The 14313-nt window shown below is 42.5% G+C and overlaps 1 protein-coding gene across 3 annotated transcripts in view; it reads right to left on the bottom strand.

Annotated features, from left to right (window-relative positions):
• Positions 1-14313, bottom strand: part of GRK3 (G protein-coupled receptor kinase 3) — a 61033-nt gene that overhangs the window by 31908 nt on the left and 14812 nt on the right. For 2 of the 3 annotated variants that reach the window (XM_065033639.1, XM_065033641.1), the window contains exon 2: positions 13768-13844. The exons of the other annotated variant lie outside the window; for it this stretch is intronic. In XM_065033639.1, coding sequence (XP_064889711.1) covers positions 13768-13844 — 77 coding nt within the window. The remainder of the gene's footprint in view (positions 1-13767; positions 13845-14313) is intronic. 3 annotated transcript variants of the gene reach the window in all.

Raw genomic sequence — 14313 nt, 5'->3', positions numbered from 1 at the left:
AATTTCCTATTGGAAGAGCTTGCTTTCCTGAGGTCCCTGGATTTATTCGGTCACAATCAGATAGAGAAAAGAGATTATGACCAGACAACTCCTATACTTCACTTGACTCATTTAGCTACATAGGACAACATTTAGAAAATTATTGAAACTGGGTTTTGTTCTCTAAATAAGGACAGAAATCTAATTAAGAGATTCTCTTATGAGATTCTCCAAACCTCCTCATCATTCTCAAAGAGAATCATTCTTGAAATATTTTATAAACAAGTGTGCTTTTTGGAAAACAAACAAACAAACCAACCCCAAGTTTTCTATTTCTTAAAAGCAATTTGCAATTAGAACGCTTCTCCCCTCCCCTTTTCTTTTTGTTAAGGGCTTGTGCCAAAACCAGCCAAAAAAGTCGCTCATGTCCACACGCCCACAAGCAGCATCTCCAAATGCGGCACAAACCCAGGTTTGGGAACAAGACCCATCACTCACGGAACGGAACCCAACTCATGAACAGAACAGCAGCACCAAGCAAAATAATGCCGAATTGACTGAACTTTTATTTGCACAACGCACCAAAGAAAATTACAGCCATGTAATTAAGAGACTGAAGAGCGGCACAACCAGCGATGAACGCACTGAAAGAAAAATCCCTGGCATGGTCCCAGCGACTGGCGGGTTCCCAACAAAACCCACAAACAACAACAACACAACCACACAAAGACAACTGTGGGAGGAGCGTACAAATATACCAATGCTAATTTGCAACGATGCCGTGCCAAACATTTTAGGTGTGTTTAATGTTTAATGTTTTCCAAACTTTTTAATGCAATTATGGCAGAGGAAGAACAGGTTCCCAAGAGCACAGCCCTCATCGCACCCCAGCTCTTCTTTAAGCTGCACTGCTGGGCAAAACACTAGAGACGTCCAAACCAAGAAGTCAGAAACTTCTACAGACTATTAATATGGACATATTAAGTTACAGTCATATGAATTAATACCGAGAAAGTGCCGCTGGTCAGGTTATACATTGCAAGAGGGGAAAAAAAAAACCAAAAACACTTGAAGAGGTCAGTAGCATCCCAGAAGAATATTACATTACTCCAGCACTTGGGGAGTGTTTAGCACATAAATTAAAGCACCAGCTTTCCTCGACTATTCATCATTGTCTTTTCAGAAAAGATACATTTCCCATTAATAAACGCTGTTTGATGCCAGTTAAGTTGAAACAAAAGTAGATATTTCTAGTTTCCTTTTGAAGAACCTATGGCCTGGCAGCATTTACGTGCGTATATTAAAATACACTGTATACACACACGCAGCTTGTGTAGTCCGCCAAAACCCAGGATTTCACACAGACTAACTTCCCTTAACAGAAAAGTTTCTTGTATTATTTTTTCAAAGATATGCTCCAAACCATAAGCAGGATTTTGTACAATAAGCTTTCCAAGCAAGGGTTTAGATTTTGTGTGTAAATTCTTCATTTAAGAAGTCCTGTTCTCCAATTTTCACCTTATTTTGAATGATTTGCCTTAAACCATCACCTCTTTTACAGCACAACTGCAAATGTGGGTAGGAGACACTTGAAATCTTGTCCTGAATTCAAACAAATCCAATTCCAGCTCCATGTTCTCCATACTGGAAGTGTTTCTGGTTCAACCTCCCGTTATATCACCAGATTCTGCACTTCCACTGCAGCACAAAGGAAACCTCTTCTCCTCCTGATGTTCTTAGATTGAGTGAAAAATTATTAGCCAGGAACCGCAGCTCTCGGATAATAGCAAAACTAATTGACAGACACAGCATTGAATAAGTGACGGGAGTTGTAAGAAGTTCAAGGAGAGCTGACAAAAAGCACAATACTCACAGTTAACTACACACAGGAAAATAAGACCCAAGAACAGAAAGCAGGAATTAAAAAAATGATAGCGTTAAGTAACAGATAAAAGGAACCAGCAATTATTTATGAAATAAAGATGCTGACAGCTTTTGCTTTAAAGATTTCTTCCAGACTATATAATTTCTGCAACAACCAGATCACTAGTTGATAAGGGCGGGGGAGAACTAAAAAGCTTTTTTCTGGTGACACCAAAGCAATGGATGGTCTCAACAGAACACGCATGTGAGCGCCAGACAGCACCCAGATCCAAACCTCTGCTCACCCAGGTCACGGACAAGAGTTTTTTCACATTATCTTTTTAACAAACAATCCCGTACAGCCAAGTTTGCCAAATGCCATTAATTGCACTAACTCCAGCTACCAAGACAAAATGTCTTTTGGCGATGGATTAAGCCGACCCCTGAGGTTTGCAGCTCGGTCTGAACGGGACGCTCGTCACCAAGTGAGGACGGGGAGATGCGGGAGCACCGAACGAGTGATGGGAACATTCCCAGGGCTTGTCCCCAACCAGACCAGGTCCCCCTCACAAGCTTGGAGGGGTCAAGGAGGGGATTAAGGTAACCCATCCCTTAAAAAACGATATAATATTTCCTTCAATATTTATGTCAAATAATTCTGTTTTTCTAACATGATTTCAGAAATTTTGCAGGTGCCCTGGTCTGATGCAAACCCAGGTCTCTGCTCCCAAGGGACGAGCGCCAAGACAAGAGGAAACAGCCTCAAGTTGCGCCAGAGGAGGTTGAGGTTGGATCTGGGGAACAATTTCTTCCCCAAAGGGCTGTGGGGCATTGGAACAGGCTGCCCAGGGCAGTGCTGGAGTCACCATCCCTGGAGGGCTGGACAGACCAGACATGAGATGCAAAGTAGAACCTTCTCTTACAATTTTAATAAAGAAATGCTGCCCTTTCCACTTGCAGGGATTAAAGCTGACTTCTCATTTGACAGTTACTTGTAATTTTCCTGCCCTAACCCTATCAGTGTTATTAAAGCAGGATGCGCCAGCCAGCCCTCGGCCTCCTCCTGCCGTCTAAAGGTCACCTCTACATTCCTAACACCGAATCTCGATCCTCACAACGATGGCAATTAACTGAGAGCAAGGAATAATAAATTAGAAGAATAAAGAGGAACTCCATAATAAAACAAACCTCACAGAAAACTACTTATCTAACTGGAATTTTATTAGTATCGGATTCAAATATCCTTTCCACAGGAGTAAATAAAAATCTTATTAAAACAAACAGAAGTGACTAGGTAGGACAACAGAGCTAAAAATAGACACATTTAGGACTGATGTCAGTGTTCACAATGCCACTGACTGAAAGGAAGCTGCATTTATTTACAGCAGCCCTGAACGTGGTCCAAAATGCTGATGTAGACTCTTTCTAGTAGGCAAAATAGCAAATCGGAAAACAAAAATACCAAGCTGTTTCCAAATCCTAACTAAATGTGCTGTGTATAAATATGGAATAATGACAAACAAATCAGTAGCGATGTCTGCACCAGCATCAGCACCAGCTCCTTCTTGGCTTCTCTGCTAGAAAATGACCATTCCTCCCAATATGCCATCTCATGTTTTGTCCCATTTTATTTTGTCTCAAGTTACATAACAAACTCACCATCGGTACCAATAACAGAGCTGGGTCTTAGACACAGAAAGTTCAGGATAGAGGTCTGTTATTAAACCATATAAAAACTGCCATTCAAACCAGCCTGCAGGTGTTACAGAATACCCAGGCAAGTTCAAAATCGTGTTCTGTACGGCACACACACTCAGTCGCCATAGCACGGGATAATAAAGAGCATCTAAAAGCTCCAGAATTGAGAGAACCACTGATTTCCTTACTCAGGAACATAGAGACTTGCTACTACTGGGGCAAACCCATGTGCGTAGGAACCACAGCTCTGGCAAGGTACAAAGCCACAAAAATCCTCGCAGCCCAGAAGGCACCACAGATTTCACTGCTTTCCCTTCCAATCAGTAGTTATTTGTCCTTAGCCTGTTTTTCCTAAAAAAAAAAAAATAAATACATCATAACAAATTAACATATACCTGTGCATAAAAAGCAGCGTAAAAGAGCAAATCGTATTTCACAGGACGGGACTTGCATACAACAGTGAGGAGCGCAGAACAATTTCCCTAGAACAGAATCAAACTGAGCTCAAAATTAGCCTGCAAGTTGCCAGGCAGCTTGTTTAATGACATCTGTAAATCATTATATGAACATAAACTTTGGCTAAAAGGTTTCAAAGTGCCTTCAAAAGAACTCCTTATTCCCAGGTGTATTTTCCATTAGCTTTTCACCAGTGAAATCAAGAACACTTGTTAAAACTTGGTCCCCAATACCTGTGCGTGCCCTGGATGCCACATGAGGAGCGGCAGCCCTGGACAAACCCAACGGGGAAATACTCCTCCATTCTGTGTCAGCCATCCACCTAGGATCACACATAAAGGATGTGAAGTGGCTCACAGACTGACCCATGGAGAGCATTCAGTTATTATTGTGCTCCAAAGCTGGGAGAGCAGCTTGGGTCACAGAAGCTACATTTCCAAAAGCAAAGGGTCGCATGACAAACCCCTTCCAGCTCTGCCGGGAGCTCAGCGCCTTCAAAGAGCAGGACCGGCAGCTGTCACAGTGTCAAGTGGAGGCACAATTCAAACGATAAAAGGATTTCTAAGGAAAAGAAGAACGTGTTCTATTTTTAACACTGAGATGTAAATCATTAAAAAAAAAAAGTGATGTCTGTGCTTCACCCACTGCAATTGCCACCAGATCCTTGCCTCAAAAAAACCCTCACCACGTATCAGCCTAAGAGTCTCATGAAATAATACCTCTGAATACTGAGCATGCAATACATCATTTTTGAAGAAAAGGATGGGGAAAACTTATACCTGAACCACATTTAGTACATCTCTTTCATGCTCTGCTCTCCCTTAACATGCTGAATTCCAGTCGACTGAAAGAGATCTATACACACATTGAAAGTGGAGTATCAAAGGCATTCAACATATCAAAGGTGACAGAGAAAAGAGGGTTGTACATAAGAATCTCTGAAAGACTGAGGACTAATATTACCAAAGATATGTAAAAAAATCCTAATTTCTAAAAGGACAGCTAACTACAGAATTGAAGCATTTCAATTCAATCAGTTATTGCAAAGAATGTAATTGAATTCCTTCACTAAAGCTCATCAAGAAATACACAGGATGAGGTTTTGTTCTTTTTTTCGCTTGTAAATAGAAGAAACTCCCACTGCTTGTGCAAGTTGTATTAGTAGCTACTAGCAGGCTATTAGCAAGCTAACAAGTATTAGCAGCTTAAAAATGTCATGAATGTTGGTCGTTATTTATTGTATCAGTTCTTTCCCCACATCACAAGAATATTCAGCCACTGTGACGGATGTGGCAGCTGTTATTTTCTCGGTCAGCGTTTTTCCATTATACGACTTTTTAAAATTACTTACATAATGCAAGCCAATATCCCCTTATTATTGAAAAGCACACTATTTCTTTTGACATGCTCTCAGCTATGAACTGTTCACTGTTACAAATAATTTAACACACAAAGTACACTGGGACGTGTATTTCTGCTTCTTGGAAAGGGCCTAGATTGGTGTGTGTTTTCTCTTGGGGGAGTGGGGGGCGACAGGATCACTGGATGAAGACAGGGAATGATTTCACACAGAAGGGTGTTGCCAAGTCTCTTCACCTCAGCAATTACTGCTCAGGATCTCAGCTGCTGTAAAGAATCAAACTGTTCCGCAACAGCATCTCAGAAGACATTGTACTGTGGTTAGAATCAAAACAGAAAAACAGCAGCACAGCACTTAGGTAAAGAGAAGCAAAAGCACTGAAATAACAGTGACAGTGCACAGATGATTCTCGCACATGAATTTTAAAGCCTGGTTCGCTCCAAGAAAGCTGCAGAGAGCCGGGGGTTCAGAAACAAATGGTTCTACTTCTCTTCAGGCTTTCCCCCTCTAATAAAATAGAATAAATTATTGACAGAAGTATCTAGAAACATCAAGAAACTGTTTTGCATCTTTCCGAAGCTACCCACCCAACCAGTGCAGACACGCACAGCGCGTTTGAGAGCACAACAATAGGGAGGCGCTGGCTGGGCATGATGCTGTCAGGGGAAATCACTCAGGAAAGGGTGAAACACCTGCCCTACACGGGAACCGCTGTGTCCCCGCGGGGTCTGAGGGCTGTGAGCTCGGTCGGGACGTCACTCGCCTCCCGACACTGCACTGAGGGACGTCCCGCTGCATGAGCCCTGCAAACCGGCACCAGTTTCCCAAGGGGCTTGGAAGTTGTACTGTGCATAGGACAGATATCGGTAGAGAACAGTAAAATCATCTGAAAGGCTTATATTGAATATCCATGTTTGTTCTGTGGTCTACAAATGAATTCTTGAGATAACTGACAGCAAGAGCTCTCCAGCTTTTCTTCTCTGCAACTTTCTAACTGTTCTATCTCTTGAAAGCTTTGCTGAAAGTTAGAAGACTTAAGCTTCAGGAATTTAGATTCCACTTACTCATCTCCTGGTTTCTGAGCTTTTCTCCTGTTCCTAATGAGTTATCCCACTGAGATGAATAAGCAGCACTGGCAGGACCAGAGTATCTGCTTTATTAGCAGTACAGAGCTATGCAAGTAAATCTCATTAAAGTTGTTATTATGCCACGTTACAGACATGGAAAACTAATATTTACATTTCATAGTGGTGTTCAGAGGCTTAATTGGTCCGTGAATTGTTTCAAGACGTGTTGATAAAAACTCCATGGGAGTGCAACTGTTTTGGACTGACTGAGAAATTGCCGGGGGAGGACGAGGGGGAAATCAAGGTTATAGCCCATCACTGCTTGTACACAAGTATGATATTCTGACAGAAATGGGCTCAGAAAGCTCGAATGTGTACAAGCAGATAGAAAACACTATCTTTGGTATGGAAGTCACTTTGCACCATATTAAGGATGGTTTTATAATGCTTTAGCCACGCTGCTGCACACGGAGCTGGAAGAAAAGGCTGGAGACTCGCCAGTGCAGGAGATTGCTGCCGAAACCTCGGCTGAACAGATCCCCGAGGGGCCGTGTGATCGAGAGGAATGAGTTTGCGTAGGTGCTTCCTACACAAAACCAAACCAACCGACGGCATGGACGCAAAGTGAGTGCAGGCTGGGTACCGCCAGCTCCGGCTCACTGCCTGGAATGGGTTTTTGCTGAAAACTTAAACCATGGAAACACTCAAGTAAAATTTCATTCAAATAAATTATCATTTGTTATCTCTCTATATGTGTTATACTCTTTCTCCATCTTGCTCATTTTCTCTCCTACAGCACTACTTCTGGCGTTCAAAATCTCCAGTCTGCATGGAATTCCTGATAATCTGACCTAAGAGCTGTGTAATTACACTGCTCTGCTGGGATAAAGACTATTTTTCCACATGACTTAAATCTTCTAAAAATATACTGTATATAAATGCTAATATGTATCAGCACGTATATATCATTCATTATGTGAAGTTCCAGATGACAGTATATATATATTTGCCATTTTAAAGTTCAGACTTAATGTGCAAGTCCACTGGGAAATCACACAACTGAGTGTCTTCAACTCCTCCACAAAGAAAGACTTGGGAGCATTTCAGGCTGCATCCCAACAAAGAAATGCTCAATTATTTATGATCAGAGGAAAAACTAGAAAGAATACATGCATTTTTTACAGTGACTTTTGGACATTATTTGTCCCCGACATATGAGACGGACACCTTAAAACTGCTTGCAGGTAAAACGTACATAAAATCACAGCAGGAAGCTTCACCGACATCCCTCTGAACTGGTTCAATGTAACTCATGCAAGTATCACCTTTATTTTACTACAAACTATGCTGAAAGAAATGTAGCTTCCAGTAACATTTAAATTATGACATAAAACCTAGATCTTAAAGCTAACACTAATTCAGTGGAAAAGAACTGCATACAGCAAAACAGAACAAGTGTTGTAGGAAGGCTCAGAGTGCAGATTTTCTCTCGCTGTCCACACCCCAGCCTGACCCAAGCAGAGAATTGCTGTAAAGGAACAGCTCCGCTGTGAAATGTCTTCCATTAATCCTTTCTGTTTCGGTTTACAATCACACGGTTTCCGACACCTACTTGTGGTTTGGGTTTTGTGCTGTTTTTAACCAACCAGACGAACCGTGCAAGGAGAGCGTGGGTTCACCAGACTCATGAAGGCCTCCTGCACACTACCCATAATCCAGGGTTTAGGCTAAACTTAACTGAAAATACCAAGTAACACAAGAAAGATGATCAATCTTCGAACAGTATTTTAAATATAATTTTTTGTTCGTATAGTTACTTCCTGATTTTGATGGTGACTACTTCTGCCTGGTGACTCTCTTCCCCAGGTCAGAAAAGGAACCTCAGAATCAACCCACTTGAACAACCAACTTGCTTCTTGCTCTTATAGAAAACCCACCAAACAAGTAGCTACCGTATGGCTGCTCATTATTTCACATCAATATACCAGAACAGAGTAAAATTATCACAGCGCTACAAGTCTCATGAACACTCTCAAAGCAGAACTCCAAGGCTTTCAATCATTCAGCTCTTAGATCAGTAGCTAAAGGATGCCCCTGGCTGGCTTGGCCTCTAAAAATACTCTCAGTTTTTAAAGACGCTTTTGCGCAGGTCTTTGCACAGCCCTTCCTGCTCCTCTGGAAGGACGGAGGACCTCGATCCACCCCCACGGGGACAGGGACATGCTGCTGGCACCACTCCCCCCGCTCGCCTGTCCCTCCCAACCCATCGCAAGCGACTGCAAGCAAGATCTGCGCCTTGTTTTGTCATCCCTTGCTCATTTACTTGCCAAAAACACAAGTGCTTTTCTTTACTCCCAACCAAGTTTTATTGCTTTCATTGTTATTTCCTCAGAAGACTATTTAATTAGTTCAGAATGCCAACAGCACACAGATCTTATGCTTAAATTAAACAATAGCTTAAATAATGCCCTAGGGAGGTACTTTTCCCAGTCTGTTATTTTTAGGTATCTCGGGGAGCGCAGTGCGCTGTGCTACCACACCGGCAACAGAAAGAGGAAGAGCAAGAATGTTTTCTCAACAGACTTTAAGTCAAGATCCATCTAACGATTAGCATCAAAATACTGAAATAATGAAGTATGATGTGTCCGTAACTAGAGAAACAAGCAACAGAAAGCATGATTCATTGCCCTAAAACAAAACAAACCAAACCAACCCCTTTAGCTGTTCTCACCCTAGTTTGTTAGGGGTTTGGGAGTTGTTTTTTTTAATTGGTTTTTCAACAGAAAGTTGTTACTGACAAAGCTGGAGGAAACAGCAGCCAGGGCGGTCAGGAGCGGCAGAAACGTCCCTCCCATTGGTCACAGGTTGTCTGTGCAGAAGGAACTATAAACCAGACCAAACGCTCATCTGCTCTGGAAACTCAGCTCAAAAGCTACCGGAATATACGCCAGCTATACTTAGCAGCAAGAAGGAGCAGAGAAGATGCGAGAGCCCCTCACAAGACATGCGTGTGTAGGAAGAAGCACTGATACAGATGGCAAAACGCTCACCCCGGCTGGGAAGACCTCCAACTGGGAGCCTGCTGATTTAAGAGGATATAAAAGACAGTTAATGAATCACCCCAGAAAGATCATTCCTCACTATACATAAGTGGATGGTAAATAGGAAAAAAATAAAGTTTGTAACTTGTTACGTCAACTACAAGGTTTTATAATTGGCTCTTCTTACAAGTGTTATTTTTCAAGAAAATTAAACAGAAATTAGACCCAACTTCAGAGGGGAAAAAAATGCAGGTTACTCACTAGGCAAGGTAAAAAGCTTGTATTTCAGCATGACCAGCTGCTGAAACAGCTAAAATATGTTTTGTTCTCATCCTTCCCAAAGACCCAGACCCAACGGCTCAGTGTAACAGATGAGAAACTGAGAAGGATGCAGACAAACTGCCATGTCCCACCAGCTTCCAAGCAGTCACCAGAGAACCCAAGGCTGGACCTAAGCCAGGCACTGAAGCTGTGGGATGCTTTACAGCCACATTCCAGAACTTCCAAACCAACTTTATTCACTGTCTACCAGGTAGATGCAATTTGGCAGAAAGTCCAGTGTCAGACATAAGTCACTGAACTATAACTGGCAACGAGTTTGCTCCAAAGTATTTAACTTTAATGCCCACGATAAGCCTGTTCTAAAGTAACGCTATGACCTAATTTGCTCCCTTTAACGCTCGGCAGTGACGCTCGCTGCAGCGGACCCCGATCCGCTCAGCACGTTACATCTCCTTCCAAAACTGCTCACAAATCAGTGTTTTCCCCAGCGTGCCCACCCCAGTGCGAGGGAGCGGGACAAGAGCTCTGTGAGCAATCCTAACGCTGCCGGGAACCAGAGTGGATTCCACATGTAAATAATACATATCTGAGACCAGAAAAATGTCTTTTTTTTTTTCTAAAGCAAACACATAATCTGGTGTTGAAGCAAACAGGATGTGGTAAAAAGAAAACTAGCTAAAGGTGGTTACGCACTCGGCCCTGAGACAGGCTGTACTTCCCCATGAAGCTTCTGCTGTGGAGGAAGCAGCTTCTGCGGGAACAGCCGGCTGCCAAAGCGCTGCCAGAGCGTTTTTCTGGGCAGCTCGATTATCTTCACGTCCTCTGACTCATTAGGCAATTTCTTAGAGAGTTAAGATCATTCTGGAGCATCGCTCCTGCAAACAGTCCTGCCATTTTCAACAGGGGAAGAAGCCTTCATAAAGAGAAAGATGTAAATAGAGGACGGACATTTGTTTGTGCAAATCTTGCGAAGCCTCCTGGCCATCTCCATCCCCAGAGGGCTGCTGCCTCGCTGCTCAAGGTTCCTGCTCTTACTCTGATCTGAAAGGGCACAGCAAAGATTTTGGTTTCCAAACCCAAGTTGCCCGTTCAATCCCCTGCACAAATGGGGCAGGGAATTAGGGCCAGTCTTTTACAGGGGGACCTGGAAAGCACGGAGCCTAGAAGGATTTAAGGGCTCACTAAGGATAAAGACTTGCAGCTGATAAGATCAGCACCATAAGTAGACAGACTTACAGGAAAACATCCTAAGAGAATGACTCCATATAGGACATCAGAAAGCCTTACATCACACCATTGAGCAAAGCCCTGGTTTTTAGATCTGAAAGAAGGATGCTGAAAAAAAAATGACCTGGAGCTGTAAGAAAGAATTGTGGTCTGGAAAGAAAAAAAGCTTAACAGTCCTCATCTAAATTGCTCGCCAAAGGAAAAACTGTAGCTTGATGGGAGTTTTATGATTAGTACACAGGGAGAAAGGACTGCATACAGGATAGATTAAACTGAAAATAACAGCACAGAAGAGGAGCAGCAAGGAGATAAACCAGGAGAATTGCAGCTCCTGATCAGAGACCCTTTGGACTCAGGCAGATCTAAACTCCCCTGAGCAGGTCCAGCCTCAGCTGCGGCCTCTCCATGTCCCTGCCATACAGAGAGATGACAAGAGTTAAAAGGTGATTAGACTTTTAATTATCTCACCACATTTTCATAGCTTTTTGCACAATGCTTGCCTAAAATTGAAGGTACTATACCACAAGCAATTATGGTAATGTCTGGAAACAGAACTAATTTAACAACAAAGAACAAGCTAGAAAACTCAGTAAAATTTAAATGAACAACCACAGTAAGGAAATTTAATATTTTCCAATGCAATGCAAAGTCTTCTGTTAAAAACACTCATGTTTATCTCTAACCTTTTTTTTTTCTTCCATTCTAAAGCCTTTTTCAGAAGAAAGCAGCTTCAGAAGAAAACGAAACTCCAGCAAAGGGGTCACAGCAGAGCTCTGCATTTCCACGTACCGGAGGGCAAGCGCTCCTGTGACTGTACCCAGCGGAGAGGAAAGACTCTGCACGTCTGTGATCGACACATCTCGAGAGAGATGCATCTCGAGACTGGGGGAGAAACTCAGCTGCTCATCAAACTCTGGCCTCTAAAATTCCAGGTTCCATGGCTACCAACATGGGGAAAAAGAAAGATAAAATCCTTCCAAGGCTACAGTTACTTGACTGTAGTCGCTATAACTTATGAAAATAACTGCAACAGTTCTTCGGAAGCAATTATTAATTAAAAGTACTTAATTACATAAATAGAAATATCCATTACATATAAGCTGTTCTGCTTGACTTCTTTTTTTTTTTAAAAGGAGAAGAAAAAAAACCCAAGAACTTCTTCATTTCCTTGCTCTCAAAGAGAATCAAACAGTTAAGGTCAGCCTGTGTTCTGTGTTTGGTTGCTCAAAATTCCGCTTGTTTTGCAACTGCCACGCTATAGCACAATATTAATGACTCAGCACAGACATCTAAACTGAAGCACATACTTAAATATGTCAGCACAAGCAAACATGCATTTAGAATACGATGGTTTTGGCCAGAAAAGTCACAGTTTTTATGCACAAAGATACAGGCTACAAGTCGCTAACACAAGGGAAAGCACCGAAAGACTTCTATGAACAGACACTTTGGACTGGGATTTCCACAACCCTCTTTGTACAAAGCTGTGTATGAAGCACATGTACCTCAATCCACTCCTCAAATCTACTGGATAAAGATTTCACAAGCCCCTGGTGAAATCCTTTCCCCTGCTTTACTACCCATCCTACTACTAAAACAGTTTCATTCATATCGAGGTGTTGTTTTTTTTTAATTCACATGTTAAGCCCCTGGAAAATTAACTAATCGCATCATTTCTGCAACCACTTTTCTGGTTCTGAGCACTGTTCAACCGCACTTCTCTCTTTCTCAGCAACATCACCCCCTATTTCAATACTTCCTCGCAGGTCACATTTAGCAGACAGCTCAGTGAGCTCTGCTCCTTCCCACCACTCTTTCCTGGACCCTTTCCAGCAGATCCATGTACATGTTGTCATCCCGTGCCAGGATGGACACAATATTCTGCCAAAAGAGGTTTACCTGACATGCCTTACTACTTACAATCCTGATTCTTATATTTCGTCGTGTGATCCAGCTGAGACAGTACAGCCCACGGCTCACCGACAGCCAAGGCAATTAAACATCCACCTGATGAGTGGTTCTCCACCCTGCGTTTGTGCCATTACTCCAGCACAGCTGCAGAGAACGCTGCTTGTTTTAACTGCATTTTTTTCCCCTCCTCTGGTCTATGGAGATCTTTTGTCACTCTGTCCTTGTCCCTGCGGTGGTCACAGCCTCTCTCGGCTCACAAGCAGCATACAGAGGTTCTTCATCCCAGCGTTGCCACTGGGAACTAAAACGCTGCAGAGTGGCTGATCCCTGACATTGTTTTGCACACACCTGCCCTCGCTCACCTAGAAGCTCCAATATCTGTGCTGCAAGCCAATGTTCCCAAGGGTCTTACCCCCTGCACACAGCAGTTTCACCCCGGCCATACCTCCCTGTGCTGCCCACAAGAACATGATGTCAGACCATCAAGACAACACATACAGCATCTTTTCTACTACTGTTCCTTCCCTTTATCAAAAAGGCTTATTACCCTTGCAGAGAAAAAAAAAACTTTAACTGATGTGACACATCATATTGTTGACAAGGCCATACCAAGTAATACAATTTTCTCCTCGATGTTTCCAAATAATTTAATTATTTTTCCAGTAGTTTTCCAGAACATGAAATTGATGGATTGTCTTGCTTTGTCATCTTCCCTTTCATGGCATCTTATTTTACTGAAGACCTTTGTTTAATCAAGTCCTGTCCTTATTCCAGCATTCTTCAGATCACCCACAACACTGATTTTTCAGCAGTTGTTACAGAGAACTGGCAGGCAAGACAATCTTGAAAATCTTTACACAAGTAACATTGAAATATGACTTACCAATTTTCTGATGAAAGATTTTGTCGAAGGTTAATTCACCCCTTTCCTCGAGGTATTTCTGCATAACACTGCGGATACTGGAGGGAAAAAAACACAACAAAAACAACAACAGTTACTTGAAACTATTTCTTTTCAACCAGACCTTTAACATACTTTGGAGAAAGGGTCACTAAAGTGAAACTTTAATGTAAAGACTCCTGTGAGATGAGATTCCACTGCATCACCGCCCAGCACCACGGGCAGTCTGCTGCCATATCTGAGGACCAGCAGAGTTCAGAGGACCATGGCCACCAAGGCCACCGGGCCCGGAGCCACGTCACAGACACACAGAGACTGCTGAATTCACAGAATTCACACTGCAAATTCTTTCATGAAAATTCAGTTGTCACCTACAAATACCTTTCCAGACACCACCTTACATAGCCTGAAATTAGCCTTGCAGTCTCAATATCGTGGGGGTTTTTAAGGTGTTGTTTTTTTTAAAGGTTCTTTGAGTTTGAGGTATACAATAACTATCACTTTTCCCCACTGTAAATATCAACATTA

Source organism: Columba livia, chromosome 17, assembly GCF_036013475.1.
Source record: "Columba livia isolate bColLiv1 breed racing homer chromosome 17, bColLiv1.pat.W.v2, whole genome shotgun sequence".
NCBI lineage: Eukaryota > Metazoa > Chordata > Aves > Columbiformes > Columbidae > Columba > Columba livia.
Note: the sequence above shows the minus strand (reverse complement) of the source record. Positions and strands in the feature narration are given on the sequence as shown.